Genomic DNA, 23,809 nt, shown 5'->3' on the forward strand with positions numbered 1-23,809 from the left:
TCAATTTTCCCTCATGTAAATGGGGTTAATTGTACCCACTTCACAGGATTATGGATAGAGAAACGAAATGAGATAAGGTATGCAAACTATTTAACACCCTCTCTACCTACCAGTATACAATAAGCAGTGATAGCAAAACAAAACAGAACAAAAACCTAACTGGCTTTCTTCTGATTTCGTTTTGTGGCTTTTTCTCTCAAGCCATTTCGTTATTCTGATTTAGGGAAGCCCAGGTGAGCATTCTGGACCATCGTCCTCCACCTTCAACTTGGACCTCCCCCTTTGCACTCTTCCCTAATGCTCAAACCCAAAAAGAAGGAATTCTTTCCCTTCTCTCCGGGAGGCGCTGGGAACCAGATCTGGTGGAGCTGGGTGACGGGCAGAGGAGTCAAGTCCTCCATTCACCCCTTCCATCATCACATCATCTCTTTCACCTGAGAGAAGGGAACCCAAAAAGTAGTTCTATAGTTCCTGGGGGTCATACTCCTGGCTCCCAGTGGAAAGAAGCTGTGAAAAACAGACATTTCCTATCCACTGAGCCATCTGGTTCCAGGATGGGCTTGGAAAGAGTGGGGTAGGACACAAATTCCGGCTCTGGTCAGTGGGGGCACCGGGCCGGGTTTATTGCACTTGCAACAGAGTTTAAATAAGTCCCGGATGTCCGGAGCTGAGGTGAGGGGGGGTTGGGCAGGGAGAGAAGGGGCAGCGTCAGTGCAGCTGGTGGGCAGAACCCAAATCCTGCAGGCCCAGGACAGTGGGCTCCCCTTTTTCTGGGGGACTGGGAGGGCCTGCGTCTGGCCAGGCTGAGGTTCCAGATCTGTTGCCATCATGGCCCCTTCAGGGTCCTGGGCAATTCCTGACTTCTTCTGAGTCAGAGGTGGATTGGGCCTCCAGGCCCAGGTCTGGAACAGGCTCAAATGTAGTCTTGGATCGGCTTGGTTAGGTTACCAATGTCTGAGTCTGAGTCCCAGATCAACCCCAGGCCCCAGGTTCGATCTGGCCCCATTAAAGTTCTGAGTCCCCTTGGAGCTGGTTCTGAGCCAGCATCGATCCTCGTTTGGGATCTGTCCTGAGCTGGGCCTGGGGCACCATCCACGGTTAGTGTTTCCTTGTCGGCCCACCAGGGTGGGGGCTGTCCAGAGCTTCCAGGTCTCACTCCCCAGGTTCCAGGTTCTTAGCTGGGGGGCTTCCTGTGGATCTCTGGCAAGGCTGAGAATAGATCTTTGCAGGCTGGAGCTGGACAGTAAGTCCTGGTGGCACATCTGGCCCAGATAACTGGGACTGGATTCCCCAGGTCTGGTTCCAAGTTGTTTTCAGGAAACTCTCTCCAAAATGCAAAGGCTGCAGGGAGGCTGGGGCCTCTATCCCTGGATCTGAGTTCCCCTCTCCATGAGGAGGGCTTGTGTAAACGAGGGTCCTTCACAGTGCATGGGGGGAGGGGATCCCCAGCTCCTCACCTCCCGGCTCTGGCCCTTCAAGTATGTCTCTGGGCTGGGGAGAGGAGCTTCTCCCTGGCCCTCAGCACCTTCAGGAAGCGCCCAGCCCCCTCCCTGTCAGTAGACTGAGGGTGGGGGGACTGGGCCTTGAGGCTTGGGAGTCTGGGACTGGGAAGAGTCAGGCATCAGAGGTGGCTGGTGGCTTGAGTTGAGCTTTTTCCATGGCGGTGCCGTATGGGAGGGAGCGTTTGAAGAATCCGAGCTAATGAGAGGGGGGGAAGAAAGGAGAGTTTAGATATTCTGGCTTCCATTTCTCCCCAGATCTTATCCTAAGCAGAAATGAAGATCATTCTAGTGCTTCTAATCTCCCCATCTTGGGAAAGTGGCCTAAATTCCTGGCTGTTAAGACTCCCTCTCCAGGGGTGCCTGGGTGGCTCAGTCAGTTAAGTGTCCGACTTTTTTTTTTTTTTTTTTTAGTTTGAGAGAGAGAGGTCACAAGTGAGCAAGGGGCAAAAAAAGAGAGAAGCAGGGCTCACGGGGGCTCGAGCTCACCCGATGTGAGACTGGAACTCATGAACTGTGAGATCACGACGTGAGCCGAAGTTGGATGCTTAACGACCGAGCCACCCAGGTACCCCAAGTATCCGACTCTTGATTTTGGCTCAGGTCATGATCTCACAGTTTGTGAGTTCGAGCCCCGCACTGGGTTCCATGCTGACAGTGTGTACGGCTTGGGATTCTCTCTCTTCTTCTCTCTGCCCCTCCCCCATGCGCGTGTGCACTCTCTCCCTCTCTCTTTCTCAAAATAAATAAATAAGTAAACATTAAGGAAAAAAAAAAAAAAAAAAGACTATCTCTCCAGTAGGTTCAATGGGCCAGGAGGGCTAATGCTGGGAGTGCTTTTGGTATACGGGGTTCGTTCATCAGTGCTGTGAAATTGCCCCCAGTTAGGCCAGGGCTGGCGAATAGTTTTGAATTCAAGATCCAAGTCTGACTGCTTAATAGTAGCTGCCTCTTGAGAAGGATTCTGAGGCCACTTCTAGGGTATAGTCAAGTGGTGATGGCTGCCATTAATTTTTGTAGGAAGTGATATCACAAATGCCACATATTTGCCACTTGTGAGTAACATTGCTTTTTTAAGTCTAGGCAAGCTTAGCAGCCTGGGTCAAGAGACTCTTTCTGGGCTAGGGGTTTAGAAGGGAAGCATCCGACAGGCAGGCTCAGGATGGCATGCCTGTGGCCAGGGCAGAGGTAGGGGCACGTGGCCGGAGAACTGGCCTGGAGATAGATGCTTGGGACTACGTTGGGTTAAGGGCAGAACCTGACGAGAGGGCGGCCAAGTCACGGGTAGGATGTGGCTGACCTTGTAGAGGATGTAGATGAGCAGACCTAGGAGCAGGAGGCCAATGAGGATGGCTAGGATAATGATCCACAGTGGGACACCGTGGCTGCCTTCTGCCTTGGTCCACTGCACAGCCGTGGCCACCTAGGGAAAAAGTCAGGAGAGGTCACTGAAAAGTCCTTAGTTCTCCCCACCCTACGCTTGGCTGCCACTTGCCATCGGACCAAGACCCACCTCTCACCTCCCATGTTGGGCTAACACAATTCTGGACGTTATAAAGTTTAAATTCCTCAAAGGTGCGTCATTGTCTCTTACTTTTGGGTCTTCACCCCTGCTGACTCCCCCTCCCCAGAGAATATACCTTTCCTGACTAATTAGCTTGGTAGTTCCTGTTTATTCTTCAGGTCTCGGCTGAAACATCACTTCCTCCAGGAAGCCTTTCCTGACCCTAAAAGACTGAGTTTCACTGTCCCCGTGATGTGTTCCCTTAAATATCCTGGCATTTGTCACACTGTGTTCTCATTGCCCACTCGACTGTGAACTCCAGGAGTGAAGATACTCTGTCCATCTTGCTAATCGTTATATCTCCAGGATCCAGCCCAGGCTCTGGCACCTAGTAACGCTCAATAAACATATTTTACAATAACGAGGCCGGCCCCCACCCACGTCCCTGTTCTAGTGCCAGGCCCAGTACTCCAAGCCCTAGTGTCCTTGGCCCAGACCTCTGGCCCAGGTTTACCTGAAGTTCCTTTCGGGGAAGCTGCTGAGGCAGGATTCGGTAAGGCATCTTCAGGGCTTCATACACGGCTTCACACTGCAGGCTGAAGGGCTGGTGCTCCCGCTGTGGGTGGGGACAAGGTGTTCGGGGAAGCCCCCCTTAGGATCTAGAGGACACAGGGGCTTCCCCATGATCTGGCTCAGGTTGTGATCTTTCCTATTTTCGACCCATTCTCTCCTGAATATCTGTGTTCCTTATATGAGATAACAGATGTGTAATTAAATAGGTGTAACTAAATAATGTATAATTAGATGATGGCATGTTCAATAAAAAGGTTTTTTGAGGGGCGCCTGGGTGGCTCAGTCGGTTGAGGGTCTGGCTTTGGCTCAGGTCATGATCTCACGGTTTGTGGGTTTGAGCCCTGCTTTGGGCTCTGTGCTGACAGCTCAGAGCTTGGAGCCTGTTTTGGATTCTGTGTCTCCCTCTCTCTCTGCTCCTCCCCCGCTCATGCTCTGTCTCTTTCTCTGTCTCGCTCTCAAAAATAAATAAACATTAAAAAAAATATATATATATTTTTTTAAGTTTTTTGAATCATTGATGGGGTTAGACAGCCAGGACACTGCCTGGCCCACAGCGTTTGCTCAGTAAATAACTGCTCTTTACTATTCCTACATCTGCTTGCCTCTCCACTATGGATTCATCTTCCATCTCTGTTGTTTTTATCATTCTCTGCATGCTGGTCTCTCTCCAGTTCTCCCTCCTCTGAATGGGCCCGGAGAGGGAAGCTGTCACTCCCAGTGTGGCCACCAGGTGGCACAAAGGACACACAGCCCAGTCTAAAGGAGGGTGAGGGATGGGAGTGGGAGTGCCTGGGTCCCATTCACCAAATGAGTTGGCTTAAGCACTAGGGAAAGGGAGGGGAAGATCAGGAGGCTCTGAAGGTCAAGGGTCAGGGCTGAGGTAAGGCTCCCTCACTTGCAGGAAGGTCTTGGCCCACACTCGAAAATGCAGTTGCAGACTTCGGCTCTCTTGCCGGTGTAGTGGCCCGAGCTCACAACGCAGCCTAAAACATTCTGCCTCGGGGCATCTCTGGGAAGAAAGGAGAGGCTTGAATGTGGAGTTCTGCCCTTCTGGTGGCTCTGAGAACCCAAGTCCCAGTGTGACTTACCAGGATCTGAGGTCCTGAGGAGGCAGGGCTCCGGCCTGGAGCTTCCCGTCTCTGTAGCAGGTGGTGCTGGGAACCCTCAGGATCCAACTGGAAGAAGAAAGAGACCATTAGGGACCACTCTTGCCCCATCACAGTGTTGAAGTCAGCCAGCACCTGGGTTCCAGAGCAGCTTCAACCTATGTTTTTTTTCAACCTGTTCTTTTCATCCATCCAGTGACCATCTCCTATGGCAAGGCAGCAAGCTCGGTGTTGAAATACAGACACGAACTAAACTTGGTCCTTGGAGTTTACAAGATGTGTAAGTAAATAGTTAGGTTCCCATCCCTGCCTCAGGGCCTTTGCACTGGCTGTTCTCTGCTTGGAATGCTCTTTCCTGAGTCTTCACAAGCAGGTTCATCCTTGTCTTTGAGGCTTCAGTTCAACTGTTACCTTCTCAAGAGATTTTCCCTGATGACTTCATTAAAAGACTCTGGTCCCCTGGCCTTTCCATGTTAACATTGCATGTCGATTACTTTTCAGTACCTGTTAATCTTTCCCTTTTTAATGTGATGTAATATAATATAAATGTAATTTTTTAAAATGTTTACTCATTTTTGAGAGAGAGAGAGTGTTAGCTGTGGAGGGGCAGAGAGACGGGGGTGGGGGGCATAGAGAGCCCGATGCGAGGCTTGAACTCACGAACCCTGATATCATGGCCTGAGCCGAAGTCGGGTGCTCAACTGACTGAGCCACCCAGGCGCCCCTCCCTTTTTCATTTTATTTATTTATTTATTTATTTATTTATTTATTTATTTATTTCATTTTAATTGTCTATTACCTTCTACTAAAATGTAAGCTCCATGAGAGTGGGGGCCTTGTTAGTTTTGTTCGGTGAGATATTTCCTGAGCCTATAACAGTGTTCAGTGTAGACACTCATTTAATTAAATGTTGCCAATGGGTAAACAAACTTTAAACCAGGCATTAGGGCCCAGGGAAACAGGTCTGAAGGGGCCTTCCCAGAGAAGGTGGGACAGAGATGGGCCCTAGAGGTATGCCTGGGCCGGAAGGAAGGGAAGGATATTCTAGGCTGTGTATAAAATGGTCTTTTTCCCTCCTACAGCCTTGAGGTGTCTGTGGTCCTTCTGCCCCTTGTTCAGTGACCTCAGTCCTCAGCTTCAGGCACATCCTGGTTCTTCCAGGCCTCCAGGGACCTTCTTCAACCCCCCCTAGCCTTGGTCCCTCTCCCCATGCCAGTCTCCAGGCCTCTCACCTCCAGGCCCTGTGAGTTGGGGGGGTGACTGGTGGTGCAGTTACCAAGTCCTGTAACCCTGGTCATGTAGAGAAGTTGCTGACCTTCCAGAGCCTGGGGACAGCTGAGTTCCAGCACACCCCGGCTAATGGAGCTGGGGCCCAAGTTGATGAGCTGAGGAGAGGAGAACACAATCATCCTGAGAAGGGAAGGCTTCTGCCCTATTGAGACCCTGGGACACTACGGCCCGCCTTTCCCTCCTGCATGTCTTCCACCTCGGAAGTGAAGGAGGAGATCAACAGGTAGAGAGAAAATCCTCTCCAGCCAACACTCTTGGAGATGGAGCCATCCTTCCCTTCCAAGTCACTTAACTGGCTGGTCTCTCCTCTGGCTTTCCCTCACAAGGACCCTGTCCAGGCCTTCGCCTCCCCCTCCCCCTCCCTCCTCTCTTCTTTTCAGTCCCTCTCTCTAGTCCCAGCCATCAGTCACTTACAGTGAGTGGCTCCCCTTTCCCTGTCATTCATTCTGGTCCCACCCCTCCACTCCCAGCAGCCTGCTGGGGAACCAGCCCAGTGCCTCCCCGCCCCCGCCTTGACCGTCCCTCACCTCATAGACGTGGTGGACAGCAGGACCCACATCTCCCTCCTCCTGAGGCTGGTCTCGGGGATGCCAGTCGCTCACTGGGAATAGCACTGCCTCGGGTTTGGAGACACTAAAGAGGAGGGTGGTTTAGAGGACAGCGGAAGGGATCCCATATGCACCCTTTCCTAGAAGTATCTCCCCTCCCAGAAAGGCCCCATTTTTGCCCCGGGGAATTTACCCGTTAAGGGAGACCTGGGCCTGAGCCTCCACTGAGAGCCTGAAGGAAACCACTTCGCTTTGGGAGTTGTTGAGATTCTTGCTGTGGGATGGAGGAGAGACTGAGGCAGTGCCGGAGCCCAGCTAAGGAGAATGCCCCCTGCACCAGGCCCCGCCCCCTGCACCAGGCCCCGCCCCACCGGCCCCACTGGTTCCCTACCTGAGAATCTGGAAGTCAAACTGGATGGTTTTCTTTGTGTCCCGGAGATGAGGGACTGTGAACCGCAGCCCCCCCCAGATCTGCGGGACAAGGAGGGAGGACAAAGGAGCCTGTCAGACTGGGCATTTGCCTCACCCCAGTTCCAGCCCCCTTCCCTATTCCACAGCTGTGCTCTGGAAAGGCTGGTCACTGTCTTCTCGGATCCTCACTCCTGTGCCAGACTTACACTGGCTCCTGCCTTCATGGGGTTTCCCAGGTCACACACCAGCAGGCGGCTCTGGTTCACGGCAAAGTAGTCACAGCTCAGGCTGGAGAAGTTCTGGAGGTGGGGTGGGTATAGGTAAAGCTTTGGTGCCCCTCTGACGGGGTCTCCTCCCAAACCCTGCCTCAGAATCCCCTCTCACCCCTGGGTTTCTGACGAGTCCTGAGTACTCAGCCTCTGGAGGGGCTGTGACCCGAAGCTCGGCCTCATAGGCGCCGCCCTCACCCACGTTCTGGGCGTGGAAAGTTAGGTTCAGGGAGTTCTTGTCACCCAGGTACACGTGGTTCTGCTCCCTGGAGGGGGAACACCGGGTAAAGGACACTGGGAAGTTAATCCCCAAATCAGGACAATGAACCATAACAAGAATAAAATAATAATAATAACAGATACCATTTACTGCGTTCCAACTCTACGGCCAGAAGTAGGCCAGATGTTTTATGTAGATTATTTCATTTAGTCCTTCCAAAAAGGCAGAGAAACGGATGCTATTATTCCCACTATACAGATGAAGAAGCTGAAGCTCAGAGAAGTTGAGTGACTTCCTAAGGTCACACAGCTTGCTAGTATGTCCCTATTCTACCTTTGCAGGTGCCAAGTGCTTCCAAACGCCACATGTTCTGCTATGCGACCTTGGCATCTTGGAATCCCCCAGCTTGCTGTTGGCCTTCACTTACCCAAACACTTCCAGCTGTAGGTCTGGCACACAGATATTGTCTTCTCCACAGTCCAGCAAGATCTGAGCCTGGGGAGCAGGTTAGCCTTGAGAGGCGGACTTTAGACCTCCTCCTGGGCTGAAGGCTCCCCGCTCCAGGGCACTGCCCCCAGGTGCCCAGGCCTCTCTCCTCCCGGGTCTCATCGCTCCCCCATCTCCTCACCTTGTCCTCGATGCGGCTCTTGCTCTGGTAATGTAAGACTGGCCGGAGGCCATGGCTGTCCACAGGGGCTTGGGGGTCCAGGGAGAAGTTAAGGGCGATATGAATCGGGGAGAGCTTGTCTCGGAATTCTGACTCGTTCTGGGGGTGGGGAAGAGGGTTTGCTGTGTCAGGGGGCATTGGGGACTTGGTGGCCCTGCTCCTCAGCCTCTCACATGTCTCTTGGCCCATGCAGGGCCCTCAAGAATCCAGGTGCCCAAACTTGACCATCCACTTTGTTTCTGAGGCCCTGACAGCCTGCTTCCCAGTTCCTCTGACAGAAGGGCCCCCTTCCTTGCCCCCAAAGTCCTAAGCCTCTCACTGGACTCTCCTAATCTCTCTCTCTCTCTCTCTCTTTTTTTTTTTTTCCAAGAGAGGCCCCAGTTCTCTGTGACGCCCTCCCCAGGCCAGTCTGTTCTCCGCCCTTGGGCCATACCCTGAGGTAGATCTTCATCTCTCTGCAGTCCTCCCGTGCCCCGTTCTGGATGAGTAGGGTCTGGGTCAGGGTCGCCTGTCTGGAGGCCAGGAACAGTGCCCGCCGTACTCCCCCCTTCTGCTTCTGCCAGTCCAACTGGAGTTCTACTGTGAAGCCTGCAGCCAGGAACATATGTTCAGGAGAATCTGTCTTTCCCTCCTAACCTATTCAGAGAGAAGGGAGGTGCCAAGGTCCCCTCCCCCTCCTCCCCACCCCCTTTCCCAAGGCCTAAGAGATTCAGACAGTCTCTCTCACCAATGGAGTCAGGAACATGTTTTCCAGAAGCATTGAGGCAGAAGCTAAGGTTGATGCTGGAGGAAGACCAAGAGGAAAGCTGGTGAACGGGCACCCTAGCCTCCGGCTCCCCCCCCCGCCAGAAAGACCCAGACTGGGGCACCTCCTTTCATCCCCTACCACAGACATGGTTTCTCTGCCCACTCCCAGGCCCAGACTGAGGTATTCCAGACTCAGTCTCTGTAATCTCCTGGGCCCCTGCTCACCAAGCCACAGGGTTCCCCTCCAAGCTGCAGCTACGCTCCTCTGGGTTGAACATGGCAGGGAAGATGGTGAGGGAGGCACTGGTAGAGATGATGGGGCGACCCCTGCCAAGAGTGGATATGGGGTCAAGAGAACTAAGACTTCTCTGGAACCCTGGGCACAGGAAGCTGATGCCCAAGCCCCGGGAAGCCAGTGGCCTTTGTACACTTTCCCAGCCTTAGCCCATCTGAGACGTTCCCCAGTTCCCATTTCTCCCCCTGGAATTCATACCTGTACACCACAGCCTTGTCCACACCAAAGGACCCCACGATCAGATCTGCAAGAAGTCCAGAAACTACCCCTTACAGCGAGCCCCACATTAAGGTCCTCCTTTCCTAACCCTCTCTAGTGTCATTGCTCAAAGGAGGCCGAGGCGAGGGGACAGCACCACCTGGTGGCGTTATCCTAGAACTGCACCCAGGAGCTTAGGAAAATGCAGAAGTGAAGGGAAGGGTCCGGGACCAGGAGAGTTCTCAGGTGAGAGGGGCCTGGGACACTACTCACCAGGGTATCCGTTGCCATCCAGGTCTCGGCCTCCTCGAAGGGCAGAGCCAAAGAAGTTTGGCGTGTGGCCGGCTGCCCACAGGGGCAGCAGAACCTGGGAAGGCTTAGAGCCTAGCCCCGCTGGGCCCCCAGGGAATATAAACACCACTCCCCGCTGGGTGTCTCCACCAAAGGGAGCTCCAATCGCTACATCTGCAAGACACAGAACACACACTAGTCTGGAGGCCAGGAATCCAAGAATCCAGGCCTCCAGAACCAGAAATCTCTACCGCCAGATCCCAGAACCCAGGAATGTTTTGTTTTTTGTTTTTTTTTTTCCAATCTGTCATTCCCAGTTTTCCAATCTCTTCAAGCCCCAAGACCTAGACAGTGGGGTTAAAGTCAACACACCTCCTAGGAAAGTCACTGGGGGGTCTGGGTATCTTAGCTGACAGCCGCCCTCTCCCCAAACCCCTTCTGACTCAGGCTCCAGACTCCTCCTCAGCTCCTGGGGCCTCTGGCACTTACCATTGTAGCCATCCTGGTCCAGGTCCCCCAGGGGCGTCAAGGAGCTGCCAAATCGGCCAAACTCATCATGGCCAGTGAGGGTGAGGGTGGGGGTGGGCTCCATGCCAGCCGGGTTCTGCAGGTAGATGTAGACCCTGCCCACTTCCTGAGGCCGCCCATCAGCTGTCCGTTCCATGAGCAGAGGTGCCCCCACCAGCAAGTCGTCCAGCCTGAGGGAAGGGGAAAAGCTAGGCACCCTGATACCCTGCCTTGCCACCTCCCCAGTCCCAGTGCCAGGACATCCTAGGCCTCCTGGATCCCAGGCTCTTGCCCACCCAAGTGAGAAGACTTGAGATCTTGTGGTCTTTTAGCTCTCAGTTCTCTCCTTGCTCCTGAGCAAGGGGATGACAGCACAGGAGGAGAACCCAGAGCAAAAGCCTGAAGAAAAACTCTCCTTGGATTTTTCTGTCCTACCCCCCGCTCTTCGGTCTTGGATCTGGGAAGGGCATCGTAGTGTGCCCTCTTCCCACTACTCACCCGTCCCCGTTGACGTCTGTGGCAGCCACTGCATAGCCGAAGTAGGACGCCATCTGGGGTGGGGGTGGACACAGAGGCAGCACTGGGTCAGAAGTAGGAGGTCACTCAACAGGATCAGCCGGGACTGTGGCTGGGGAGGTCAGAGACTCCAGGGAGCCTGGGCTCACTGGCTTACGCCTGGGACTTGGTTGGCAGAGGGCCAGGCTGGGTTGTGTGTGGGGGCTGTCCTCACCTGTTCCCCTGAGAAGTTGTAGAGGGATCGGATGTCTGAGCCATTGAGGATGGTGACCTGGGGATGATGAGATATACCCATTGGTCCCGGACTCCCAGACCATCCCACGGGTAGAGAACAAACAGGTACAGGATATTCAGGGGGAAGGCATTTGCTGGAGACACAGACCGCTTGTTTGTTAATTCCCTCCTGACTTTGCTCTCACACCCCCATCTCTGTGCCAGGAAGCTCCACCACAAGGCACCCTCACTATTTTTCTCCATCACTTATCAACTAATGACAGAGGTTACGTTTGTCTGTCTGTTGTCCATCTCTACCCACTAGAATAGAAGACCAGCGGGGGCAGGAGTTTGGTTTTGTCCTTTGCTTTCTCCCCAGAGCCTGAAGTCGTGCTTGGTGAGCAGCAGACAGTAATTATTAGTTGAACGACTGAATGCACCCTGAGACCTCAGGCGTCCCTCATCCTTCAGGCCTCCCAAACCACAAACAGCTCATGTCTCCCTTTGGTCCCCCCTCAGTGACTGGCCCCACCAGTCCCTGGTCGCTTGGCTCCTTGCCCCCTTCCCCACTCTCGCTGCTCCTACTCTGGGGTGAGTCCTCTCCCAGACTGCTGGACGGCCCCCCGGCTCTCTCCCTGCCTCCATCACCCTACCCCGACTGCCTCAGTCGGACTGATGGTCCCAGAGCAGATCCAGGAGGGGCACTTCTGGCTTGGAAACCCAGAGTGATTCCCTGCAGCCACTGCCCAAATTCTCAACTTCTCGACTGGTCCTCTGATGGATGCCCTGGGGAATCTGGCCCCAACTAATCTGTTTTTCCTCAACCTTTCCTTATTCCCTTCATGCTCAGTCAGCCCACGAGTCTGCTACAATGGCCTGACTTTTTTCCTTTTCTGCCATGCTCCTGTCTAGGATGCCCTCTTGCCACATCTCCACAGATCCTTCATAGAACCTTCTCTGATCCTTTGCCACTACGTGGATGGAACTAGAGGGTGTTATGTGAAGGGAAATTAGTCAGAGAAAGACAGATGATATCATACGGCTTCACTTATATGGGGGACAAAACAGATGAACACAAAGGAAGGAAAGCAAAAATAATATAAAGACAGGGAGGGGGACAAAAGAGACTCTTAAATATGGAGAACCGAGTTCCTGGAGGGTTTGTGGGAGGGGGGATGGGCTAAATGGGCAAGGGGCATTAAGGAATCCACTCCTGAAATCATTGTTGCACTAGATGCTAACTAATTTGGATGTACCTTAAAAAGGAAAAGTAAAGAGAAAAAAAAAAACCTTCTCCGATCCATTCCTGCCCTAGAAAAGTAGGTTATTCCTTCCTCTTAACTGCTATATCCTCTTAACTGCTTTTCTGAAACTTCTCATCGTGCAGAAGGAACACTGACTTTGGACCAAGACGGATCTAGTTTTAAATCTCTCTCCAGCCCCTTACTAACTGGGTGATCTTAAATCACTTACTTGGTCTCAGAGCCTCAGCTTTCTCACGTGGAAAAGGTGTATCGTATTATCTACCCCCAGAAGCTTGTTGTGAAGAATACACATCATGAGAGGACAGAGCCTGACGCAGCGGCGAGCTTGTGTAATAGTAGATACACCTCGGATTATAATTGTATGTGTGTTTTATCTTACATACTTGATTAGAAGCACCTTACGAGATGGGGTACGGTGTCTTATTCATCTTCTTATCTTTGACCTGGCCTTCATAAATGTTGTTAATTGAATGAACTCCTATGGCCGTCTTATCTGTGTCCTTTCTAAAGCGCTTGTCACGGTCTAATAATAACAGCTACCAATTGTATACCGCCTCATAGTTCACTAAGAACTTTCACAGGCGTTATCTCATTTCATCCTTACAAGAGCCTCGTGAGGTCAGAACTATTATTATCCCATTCTACAGAGAAGAATGAGGCTCAGAGAGGCTAAGTAGGTCTGGGGATTTTGTGGAATGCAGCGGGGGATATATGAATAAATAACAGAATGACTCATTCAGAGTAAACGCCAGTACTTGAACCCAGGTCTGCCTCCAGAGCCCGTGTTCTGATCCACTTTTTGAACCCTCACAAACTGCCGTGCATGGTTCTTTGTGATTAACCAGGGGAGGGGAAGGGGAGAGAGGGAGGGAAGGTCAAGTTGGGTCTTACATAACCATAAGTGAGGTTCCCTTTGGGCACGCCAGCGACAAAGTCTGCAAAAGAAGAGAAAGTTGTGGGCTAAGGGAGGGGAAAGGGAAATCCGACCAGCAGGGTGTCTGGGTTCCTGTGGCCCTAGGTCCTGGGTCTCCATTCGTCCCCTCCCTTGGCCCCCACCTGGAGACACACTCACCTTCTGTGTCATCACCACTGAATTCACCCACAGCCACAGAGTATCCTGGGGGACAGGATGGGTGGATATTAGTATCCCTGGGGGGACCCCTCTGCTGTGGCCAATCCTTCAGTTCCTTCCCCAACCCTACTGGGCCTTCCTACACAGCCTGCACACAAGTAGGCAGGGGGACATAGGATGCCCGAATGGAAGAAGAGAGGTGGGGAGGGGGGTGCAGGGGTTGGGACAAGACCACTGGAGGTTCTTCCCCCCTATTTCCTCCCCGGGGCTCGCTCACCCAGGTAGCTGTCATCGTAGATGGAACTGGCCTGGCGGGTCTGCAGCTGCCCCTGAACCAGGTTGATCAGGTACTCGGGGTAATAGGATTCGGCAATCTGTTCTTGGGTGGCCGACAGGATCTGGCCTGGGGAAGGGGGTGAGGAGCTGGACGGATGGAGGAGGAGGGTGGCAGGGAGGGGGGCGCTGGGAGCTGATTGGGTGGGATTGCAGAAGTCTGGTTCCAGGAAGGGAAGCTTGTGGAGGGTGGTGGAAAAGGGTACAGAAGTCTCAAGGAAGGGAGAGGAGAATCTGGGCAGGGAGGGAAGAGGGAAGGACGGTGACCTCAGACTGGAAGAGGGATGAGAGGCTGTGTGCCAGGGGACTAAGGGACAGCAGAGGAAGGACTTACCTTGCCAGAAGTAGCTCCCTGGTCCACCCAGGACCACGCGCCCAGTCTGTGGAGGGAAGGAGAGGAGTCCACATCTGGTCCTGACCCTCCTGGGACACCACCCACAGCTGCTTCTCTCCCAGCCCACACTCTTACCTTGGTGAACTCGGCACTGAAGCCCCCTTGGCAGTAACCCTGTCCTGCGGCCCAGCTGAAATCTGTGAGGGGAGAAGGTGGTGGGAAGGAGCCCAGCACAGACGGGTCACACAGGAAAGGAGAGAGAGCTGAACCAGAGAAAGGATCTCCCTGGACCAGACAGTGATCAGAAAGGCTAAGCGGGGTGGGGAATCACAGGGAGGAGGCAGACACAGGGCACATGCCCCTCCTTGCCCTACCTGAGCGGCAAGGTGCATACTCCAGAATTCGGGTGAAATTGTCCGTGGAGAGGTAGCAGGTGCCCACGGGATCATTCAGCGGCTCCTTCTCTGTGCGCCAGCTATATAGAGGAGCACAGGCCTGGCGGGGCCCAGGAGGAGGGGGCTTCAGGTGAGTCCAACAGGGCCTCCCCCACTCCCTCAGGCCTCTGCTCCATTCCCCTGGTCACACCACATAACACCACTAAGAGCCACTGTCAGCCTGCTGGGCCCTCACCAAAATGGAGGAGCCGTGGGCTCGAACCGTCGCTCCAAACCACTGCAAGGACTTGTACTCCACAGGCTCCTCTCCCTCTGGGCTGGGCAGTAATGACTCCAGGAGTCGAGAGCCTTGGAGAAGTGAGAAAAGGGAGTCATGCCGGGCTGTGGATGGCTGAGCCCTAGAGCGGCCCCCACTCTCAGTCTGGGGGTGCCCGGGCACTTGCAAGCCCTGAGCTCCATGACTCACTGGGAGGAGTGGGGAGGGGGTTTCAGAGTCTGCTTTGTGTAGCCTGACTCACCCCTTCCCTGACACGTGTGCATCCACGGGTGCGCACACAGAACCTAGAGTTTCTAGAGTTGCTGTCCCCTGGTGCCCCTGCCTCCTCACCCAGCTGGGACAGGGACGCTTGAAGTGATGCGGGGCCACGGGGGTGGTAAGTAAGAATGGCTGTTTCCCGAGAGGGCAGTCCTCTGGCTATGCTTCTCTGTACCTGGGTCGGTGTCTCTAACAGCACCTTGTCCCATCCCTTCTTTTCTGGCTCTTTCTCACAATTCTGGATCTCTGTTACCTTATGTCTCTCTCCCAGCATCTGTCTATCTCTCCAAGCCCTATCTCTGCTCTCTATAGTACGGTTTCTTTCTTTCCTTTGATTCTCATCTGTCTTTCAGATTTAAAAACAAAAGTGGCGGGGCGGGCAGGGAGCCTGGGTGGCTCAGTCGGTTGAATGGTGGAGTGCATCTGACTCTTGATAACGGTTTGGGTCGCGATCACACAGTTCATGGGATCGAGTCCTGCATTGGGCTCTGGGCTGTCAGCAGAGAATGCTTGCGATCCTCTCTCTCCCTCTCTCTGCCCCTACCCTGCTCTCTCTGTCTCTGTCTCTCTCTCTCAAAATAAATAAATAACTAAACTTAAAAAAAAAAAAAAAGAATGTGTTTCATGATCTTATCCCTGTCCCTGCCATCGTCTCCGTGTTTTTATCTCTCCTCTTTTTGTCCCTTTACCCCAGTCTTTATCTCTGGAGCCAGACTGTTCAAGTTCATGCCCTGGCTCCACTATTTACTAGCTGACTTTGGACAAGGGACTTAACCTCCATTTTGTCATCTATAAAATGGGGCTAATACCTCACACGGTACTGAAAGGATTAAGTGAATTAAAGTGAGTTAAGATATGCCGGGCGCTCAGGACTGTACCTGGCACAGAGCAAGTGCTCTTGAAGCGTTCGTTAGCTGTTATTGTTTATCTTTCCATCTGTCTCCCTCCCAGCCATCTCTGCATCTACTCTGGGCTTTGAGCTCCCTGAGGGCAGTGGTTTCATCATGTTTCAGTCCCCTGCAGCACCAGCACGGTGCCTGGCGTGCACCGTCACTTAGTCAGTGCTTAGTTAAACGGACTGAAAAGTCTGTGTGACTCTCCCTGTCTTTGTGTTACTGCCCTGGCCTCCCAGAGTTGTGGGTGATTCAGGGGAAATGAGAGCCACATGTTTCTGAATCATGCCCGCCCTCCTTGGGCTGGGCTGGACTGGGAACATGGTGTGAGTGCCACGGGAGTCGCTGCACGGCTTCTACACTGAGCTGGAGCACCAGAGCCTGGAGGGAACATGGCCTGGCCGTGGAACTGGACAGGCTCCACCCCTCCCTCAAGGCACCCTTCGGCCCGCCCCCAATCCGCAGTACCACCCCCAGTCCCTTCCTGAGCTTCCCCGCCTACCAAGGAGGTTACCTTTACTGTCAAATTCAATGGGGGTGCAGTGTACCGGGCTGGTGCCCCAGGGACAGAGGTAGACGGCACCACCCTGCAGCACTCCCGGCTGGCTGGTGTTGGCCTTGGGAGCTCCCACCAGCACGCTGACCCTGTGGAGGCGAAAGGAGAGGCGGTTCAGAGTGACTCCTTCTCCAGTCCCCCCAGGCCTCTGGGCCAGGGGCTGGCCGGGGGTGGGGTAGATGCCCCCTGGGTTGTATTTATATCTCAGAAGATGCCACAGATGCCAGAGGCACAGGCTGGAGTCAGGCGGTCCCCATGTGGCGCTGTCACTAACACAACAACCACCCCCCTCCACCACCTTCCCTTGTTATTAAAGAGAGGAGGAAGCGGAGTCAGTTCTGAGAAAGGAATAGGGGCACCAGAGGGCCCGAACCCCATCTTCTCCATCTCCACTCTGGATCTGCCGGCATCGGATATGCAGCCCCTGGAGCTCCAGGGTCCTCTCATCCTCTCACCTAGCCTCTACCCTCTCGTCCCAAGCCAAAGTCCTTCTCTGGGCCAAGACCCAGGCATCGGGCTGCCCAGCCCTGGGGTGTGTAGGAGGAAAATGTGAGTCTTGGGAATCAGTCAGTAGAAGTGGAGAGTGGAGCTTGGAGGATGGTGAGGACAGATTCCCCTGGGCTCTGGGGTAGAGCTCCCCATCTTGGCTGGGTTTCTGTTCAGCCCCTGAACCCCTTTCCCGCACACCATCCCTAGGAATCTGAATTCAAATCTTGCTCTCCTGGGGTGTTAGCTCTGAACACGGTGCTTCGAGACAATGAGGAGAAAGTTGCCTTTGCTGGGGGTCCTATGTAATGGGGTGGTCAGAGTTAAGTTCCTGGGCAATCTTCTCACCTTCGACTCTGCCTCTATCATTGTCTTTGAGGTCCCTTGTCTCCAAGGTCTCCATGCAGCCATCAGCCCTCTTGATTTTCTCCTCCAGGGTCTCCCACAAGGACTGCATCTAGCAGCTGGGGGCAACTGGACCTGGCCCCTGGGCCGGTGTCCCTGCCAGTCTGGCCTCTACTCTCCTCCCATACCTGCCTCAGACACTGCTTCTCAATCTCTCTGTCCCTCTGCCCTTATGATTACTTGCTTTCCTCGTTTTGGTTTTTTAATCCTCTCTCTTGATCTCAAATCTTGTGTTCTTCATCTCTACTGGTTTCTGGCCCCCTTCAGCTTTCAACATTCCCAGTGTCATCCCTTCCCTGATATTTGGGTATGTTCCCTAGCTTTTCTTACCAGGAAAGAGCCTGAGTGGGTTAGTATGGTAGAGGTCCCAAAAGCTAGGGGTGTCTTCCAAGAGGACCAGGAAGGGCAGGGGTGAGTGGGGTGGGGTTCAAGAGGAATAATGGATGGAAGCAACGAGGGGGCAGGACCATGGTACTGAAGGGGGAAGTGAGGAGTGGGCAGGGAGGAAGGGAGGATGAGAACAGAGGAGGGAGAAGGCAGGGTCCAGAGGAACAGGAGTGGGGCCAGAGAGGAGAGTTCCTGGAGTGAAGGGGGGTGGGGTGCGAGCCCTGGTTACCCTGGGGACAGGAAATGTTTACTGCCTGTGGCTTCCTGTCTGTTTCCAACCTCTCACTTCTCCGTTTGTCTCCCACCCGCAGGGCCCCACCCCTCTCACTCAGGCATTACATCCAGTTGAGGGGGGTGGGAGCTGGCGACTTGGAAGGCAGGGACCCAGTCAGCTGCCAGGCCCACAGCTTGGTGGCAGGCAGAGAGTGAGTGCATTGTCCTGGGGCTGGGTGAGGAGAGAGGGGTGCAAGCCTCTCTTAGTAGGGGCAGCCCCAGAGAATAGCTATGATACAGGAGGCAGTGAAAAGAGCACTGGACCATGAGTCAGGAGTTCTGGGTCAGGCACCAGCTCAGTGTGGACTTGGGCAATACCCTTTCCCTTCTCTCTCCGGGTGAAGAGGTTGAACAGGTTGTCTTGAAGTCTCTTGGAGCTCCAGCACTCCCTTTCCAGGAGAGCACAGGGCTGCAGCCAAAGGACCCTGCTCCCACTCCCAGTTTTCCCACACCCCTTGCTCTTGGGGAGCAGCTGAGCCTGAGTGCTCCTGGGCTGGCTTGTGGAAGAAGCTTGGAGCCTGGCAGGGTTAGAAGGCGAGAAAGACCTTACAAAGCCTGGGAAGCCCACAGGCTCGTGAGCCAGGGGTGTGTACATTGTAGTTGTGGGAGGGTTCAGGAGATGTGGTGTGCAGGCAAGGGACACAGACTCAGATGCCCGTCCCCACTCCATGACTTATACCTGCGGGTGCAGTGGCCCTTCCATCCCAATAAACAGTGCCCTCTCCCACGTGCCAAGCAAAGTGCCTGGTGTCAGAGTAGGCACGTCACCGAGCTTATCGCTGTTCTCCCTCTCCTAGTTCTTGCTTCCTAAATCTGGCAACAGTTGGGCCCTCTTAGGGGTCCAGGAAGGTAACAGCGGAGCGTCCTTGCGCTATTTTCAATATTTCAGAAAGCCTAATGGAAATCATGCATTTACCTGATAAGGTGGCTGGGCTAATTAAAACCTCAAGGGTATCTGCTTTGGGCTATAATTATATCAACTGATGTAGGGAAGCTGGTTATATCTCAAATTGGTTGAAAGCTCTGATTGGCGGCTACCGATGTCTTCTTGTTCTAACTTCTAGTTGATAAAAAAAAAAAAGACAACAGGGAAAAGGAATGAATTATTCCTTATTAAATGCAGTTTGGCAGATAAACTCTTCCAAAATGCCGAGTTCAAGGGAAGAAATCATTGCCATCATTTCTTTTGAAACCTCAGATCCCTGAAATTCTAGAGTTGGTTCTCGGAGACACGGACCACCACAGCTGCAAGGCACCAGAGAGAGCATCCACTGGGTTGAAGACTTCCTTGCAGATGCCTTCCTTGCAGACTTCCTGCCACATGACATTTGAGGAGGCCAGTTTGGTCCTGACAGTCCTCCCCATCTTCCTTTAGAGCAACCTCTTTTTCCTGTTTTATACAGAATGCCCTGGAAAGATATTGTTTGATTTTAAACAAAAATACAGAAAAAACTTGTTGTGGTTTTTTTGTTTGTTTGTTTTTTGAGAGAGAGAGAGAGAGAGAGAGCGAGCACACTCAAACAGGGGTGGGGAAGAGGGTGAGGGAGAGAATCTTAAGCAGTTTCCAGACCCAGCACGGAGCCCGATGTGGAGCTCAATCTCACCAACTGTGAGATCATGACCTGGGCCAAAATCAAGAGTCGGACGCTTAACCGACTGAGCCACCCAAGTGCCCCCAAGAAGAAACTTTAATTACAAGATTGCTGACCTAGTCCCATGTTCTCATTTTACCAAGGAAGTTAGGGAACATGGCCAAGGTCACTCGGAATCCTTCCTGACAGAAGAACCAGAAGCCACGAATCCTCATTCCTAAGCCAAGGTTCTGGTCTACCCTGTTGCCAATTTACCCCCTTCTCTCCCCTCTACTATCTCCCCAGCCAGGCTTCTGATTAACCAAGTTCCTGTTCAATACATGGTTACTGTTTGACTCTGTTGGCCTGGCAAGATTGGGGGCGGGGAGTGTCAAGTGGATCAGGGCCCAGCTCCTGTAGGTCCTATAGCAGCCCTGGCCAGGCCCCAGGAGGACATCTACATCCCCCAGTGTGTTCTCAAGAGATATGTCCGGCTGCTTGGTGAGGAAGAGTTGTGGCAGTACCAGAAGAGAAAGAGAGCTGGGTTAAGGCTGAGCATCTTTCCAGCTGGTGACCTGGGCCAAGTCACTTCTTCTTTCTAAGCTTTGGATTCGCTCCCTATAAAATGATGGATTGCCCTTGAATGGTCCCTAAGCCAATTTCTATAATTCCTGAAGCATCGGCTTTATATGTGCATATAAAATGGGGTAATAGTGTTTCCTCTAAGGCAAAGATTTTTGTAGCCATCCGGTGGAAAAATTGATATGACAGTGTTAAGGAATGTGAGGGACCATTATTACGACCACTACTATAAACAAATACTAGAAGCAAGTAAGAGATTGGGGGCGGGGGGGAAAGTTAGACAAAGAACTAGGTGATATCCAAGGAGGAGAAAACCGGAAAACAGAAAGCGACCCTGTAAAAATCATGCCTCCCGTGTACTGATCACCTTCTATGGACCAGGTGCCTTTTGTATATATTGTCTCATTTAGTTCTCAGAACAGGTTCATAAATTAGGTGTCTGATTCTCGTGAAAACACTTCGAAACAAACACAGAGCTTAAGTAACTCGCCCTAGGCCACACAAAGAACAAGTGGTGGGGCCAGGACGCACGCCCAGCTCTGCCTTACTTAAAGCTTGGCCCTTTCCTGCCACATAAACCTCTCTTGTGCTCACCCTGCCCTTTGATGCTGTTTCAGGGTTCCTGTGAGAGGGGTTGTAGGGGGAACAAGAACACTGAGGCCCTCCGTCTCCAGGATGATGGCCCCAGGTGGGGGCTGTGTTTGTCACCACTGGGCAGGAAGGGGTTGCAGGCCCAGCTGTGGAGGGAGGGAGGTCACTGGGGAGGTGGATTGTTCAGAGCCCTATTCTAAGGGTGTATTGTAAGAGAAAATGAGAGGGGAGGAGTGCAAGCTGGACACCTGGGTTCTCTTGGGAAGAGAGATGAGCAGGAGGGGATGGGGGAGGATGAGAAAGCGGGGTCCCGGTTTGGAAGACTGCTTTAGGGCCTGTAGGATCAGGCCAGGGGCCAGACAGACACCTAGGGAATGGGAGTGTGGGAAAGTCCAGATGTTTTAAAGGAGTGTTGGAAAAGGGAGATGACACTTTAGCTAGGTGGGGGTGGGGTATGCGCGAGGTTAAGAGCCAGACAACTGGATTTACCCTGATATGGGGGAGGATCCCATCCCCTCCCTGCCGGGTCTTCTCTATTCCATTAGGGTTGTGGTAAGCAGTTTGAGGGGGCCTGGGGGAGGCCAGGCCTGGCAGAGACTCCAGGCCAGGGTGATGCAATGGGGTTTGGGCAGGAGGCCAGGGGGGGTGGGGTGGGGGTTGGGTGGGGACCTTGAATAGCGCAGAACCAACAGCTGGGGCCTAATCATCTTTCTTTTTTCCCATCCCCACATTCGTTCTCCAGACAAAGAAGAAATTTGTGTGCCCCCCCCCCGCCTTGAATTAGCTAGATTAACCCCTTTCCTCCAAAAATTAAAGAAAACGCATAGAGATCAGTTAACTGTATCCTATATAAAAACAGCTCACCTCTGACAGAACTTCTATCAAACCCTGAGACATTGGGGTTGGGGTGGTGGTGGCCGGGACCAGTGGAAAGCTCAGAGCCCAGAGACGGAGAAGAAGGAGGATTTCCCAGTTAGCGTGGAGGATCAGGAATCTGGCACCTGGGAGTCCCTGGCCGGGCCCAGGGGCAGCTAGCTACCTTCTCCTCTTCCTTCCCAACCCCCCACATTTAAACAAACACTCCTGTTCCCATGTTGCCTCAGATCTAACTCCGGTTTCCCTAAGTCTATGGGCTCCCCACTTTCCAGGCGGTCAGGTCCGGTCTGCTTGTCACCCTGCTGAGCTGGGAATGAGGACCCTCCTTTGAGATTTCTCCAGTCCTTGATGTCCTATGTTATGACGCTCTGGGGCCCAGCGAGCCCGCGTCTCCCCAGCTTCCGACCCCAGCCCTGGAGTCCGGTCTCAGTCCAGCTCCAGACTACAGGCTACAGGAAATCGGCATTTCTCTTCCTCCCAAGAGCTAGAGGAAGAGGGAAACCGCCCACCCCCCTTCACGCGCGCACACACACCCCTCCCGACACATCCGAGCACCCGCCCTTGGCCGAGCCCGCCACAGCGCCGGCGCCCCCAGTGCCCGGGTCCCGGGACTCTCCTCAAGTTCCCGGGTCCCCTCGTCTGAACGGAGATTGGGGGTGGTGGGCGGAGTAGGAGCCCGAGGAGAAAGGGGAGGGAGCCGCCATCCCCCTCCCGGGTCTTTCCTAGTCTGAGCGGAGGGGGAGGGGAGGATGGGGCTGGTCCCCATTTAACCTCCGGACCCCCTCAGTCTCAGATTCCCCTCTTACTACACACAGCTCATTCTACCACGACCCGTCCTCCCTCCGCACAATGGCCCTCAGGAGTCCCGAGGTCCCGCAGGGCTCCAAAAAGCCCTTCCCGGCCTCCGCGCCCCCTCTCCGCCCTCATCCGCCCCGGGTCCCCGCAGCTCACAGATCTCAGCCAGAGACCCGCTGCTCTCCATTCGTGCGTCCTCCTTTTCCTTGGCCCCGAGACCCTTGCCCAGACCTCTCCAGCTTCCAGTTTCGTGTCTTCTCCCCACCCCACACATGTCTCCCCACTGATCTCAAACTCCAGGCGCCCAGCTCCACGCCGGCCACTGTCCCCTCCCTACTCCCGCGCGGGCCCCCAACTCTGGCGCGGGCCCCCAACTCCAGCCCTAGTCCTTCCAAACTCCGCCTCTCAGACTCAAGCCTTGGTCCCCTCCAGACTCCAGCCGCGCCCCCAGTCTCCAGCCCCCCACCCTCCCAGCCCCCATCCCGCCACTAACCCTCCTCACTCACCCGTCCGTCCCCGGCCGGTAAAACTCCACCGAGAAGCCGAAGAAGGAGCCCGGGGGCCCAGCGAGCACAGCTGGGGCCTCCGCGTCTAAATTGAAGCCCCCGACCCTGGGTGGCGGCGGCAGCAGCAGCAGCAGCAGCGGCGGCAGCAGCAGCAGCAGCGGGGGTCGGCGCCGGGGGCCCCAGCGCAGTTGCACGGCGTGGAGAGGGAACCCTGGTGCCCGTCTCCCCATAGCGCCCGCTCTTCCCTGTCCTGGGGCCACCGACCCGGAGCCGCTTCCTAAACCTCCCAGAGGCGAATGACTCAACGCGGGGAGGAGTTTGCCAAACTCCCGGCTGAGCCCTCCCCCCGCCGGCCGGGGGGGCGAGAGGGGGGGCATTCCTGGGTCCTTGGAACGCTGAGCCCGCGCCCCCCACCCCGAAGGGGCGTGGGGGGGGGGGGCCGCACCTCTCCACTCCCCTTTCCTTAGCCCCAGCTGGAGGCCGGTTGTCTGGACTGGGTCAGACTGGGCGGGTTTGGGTTTCCCCCCTCCTCCTCTCTGCTTTCCCCTCCTTCCTCCCCCCTCCTTTCCAGATGTACAACGTAAACGCTCGGAAAAGGAGTCGGAAAAAGGGAGCGGAGAATTTCCTAATGAGGAAAGGAATCACCTCTAAAGGGAGGAGGGAGTCTATATATGTGTGTGGGGGGGTCTCCCTCATTCCTTCAGGGAGGAGACTTTGGGGTCTAAAGAGACAGGAGACACCTCTGGCATCTAGCCAACTGGGATTCCCCTTGCCTTCCCGGGCCACTGGGTGCCTGGGTTCTTGCCAGCTGGATTTGAGACTCAGGAATTGAGGTACAGAGTGCTCCCGGGCAGCCTGATCTGATGGGGACCTACCGGGGCTCCTGGAGTACTGACCCCCTCACCCCCTCCTCCAAGCTGCTAGAATTGAAAACCCAGGAGTTGGGGATCACTCACCAGGAAGATTCTACTTCAGGTCACCCCTTTCTTGGTTGTAGGGTATGGAAACCTCTTTTGAGACCCTCCCCAGAAACTGGCAGTTGACCAAGAGCCTGGGAGTGGTTGGGAGCGGGGGGTGCTTTGGGCCCCTCAGTGACTTCT

The 23,809-nt window shown here is 54.2% G+C and overlaps 1 protein-coding gene across 1 annotated transcript; it reads right to left on the reverse strand.

Annotated features, from left to right (window-relative positions):
• Positions 1–598: 598 nt before the first annotated feature.
• ITGA5 (integrin subunit alpha 5) lies at positions 599–23,185 on the reverse strand. Its single transcript, XM_047866032.1, has 30 exons — positions 22,710–23,185; positions 16,196–16,326; positions 14,489–14,601; positions 14,233–14,353; positions 13,994–14,055; positions 13,859–13,904; positions 13,469–13,594; positions 13,192–13,236; positions 13,011–13,054; positions 10,856–10,912; positions 10,624–10,676; positions 10,108–10,316; positions 9,601–9,792; positions 9,328–9,373; positions 9,060–9,161; positions 8,815–8,870; positions 8,521–8,675; positions 8,049–8,186; positions 7,848–7,915; positions 7,316–7,466; positions 7,138–7,230; positions 6,912–6,991; positions 6,714–6,794; positions 6,500–6,605; positions 5,915–6,067; positions 4,665–4,751; positions 4,472–4,585; positions 3,518–3,619; positions 2,800–2,922; positions 599–1,698 (listed from the first exon to the last, which is right to left on the reverse strand). The coding sequence occupies exons 1-30, from the start codon at positions 23,084–23,086 to the stop codon at positions 1,615–1,617; spliced, it is 3,315 nt and encodes a 1,104-aa protein (XP_047721988.1). The 5' UTR covers positions 23,087–23,185; the 3' UTR covers positions 599–1,614.
• Positions 23,186–23,809: the final 624 nt, after the last annotated feature.

This window comes from Prionailurus viverrinus, chromosome B4 (genome assembly GCF_022837055.1).
Source record: "Prionailurus viverrinus isolate Anna chromosome B4, UM_Priviv_1.0, whole genome shotgun sequence".
Taxonomy (NCBI): domain Eukaryota; kingdom Metazoa; phylum Chordata; class Mammalia; order Carnivora; family Felidae; genus Prionailurus; species Prionailurus viverrinus.

What these genes read in the sequence shown, in the direction of transcription:
- ITGA5 (XM_047866032.1), bottom strand. Translation starts at nt 23,086, where the DNA reads ATGCCCCCCCTCTCGCCCCCCCGGCCGGCGGGGGGAGGGCTCAGCCGG. An exon ending in AGAGCCGCATCGAGGACAAG is followed by an intron (nt 7,916 to 8,048) that starts GTGAGGAGATGG and finishes CCTGCTCCCCAG; the next exon opens with GCTCAGATCTTGCTGGACTG. An exon ending in CCATGAAGGCAGGAGCCAGT is followed by an intron (nt 6,992 to 7,137) that starts GTAAGTCTGGCA and finishes CTTGTCCCGCAG; the next exon opens with ATCTGGGGGGGGCTGCGGTT.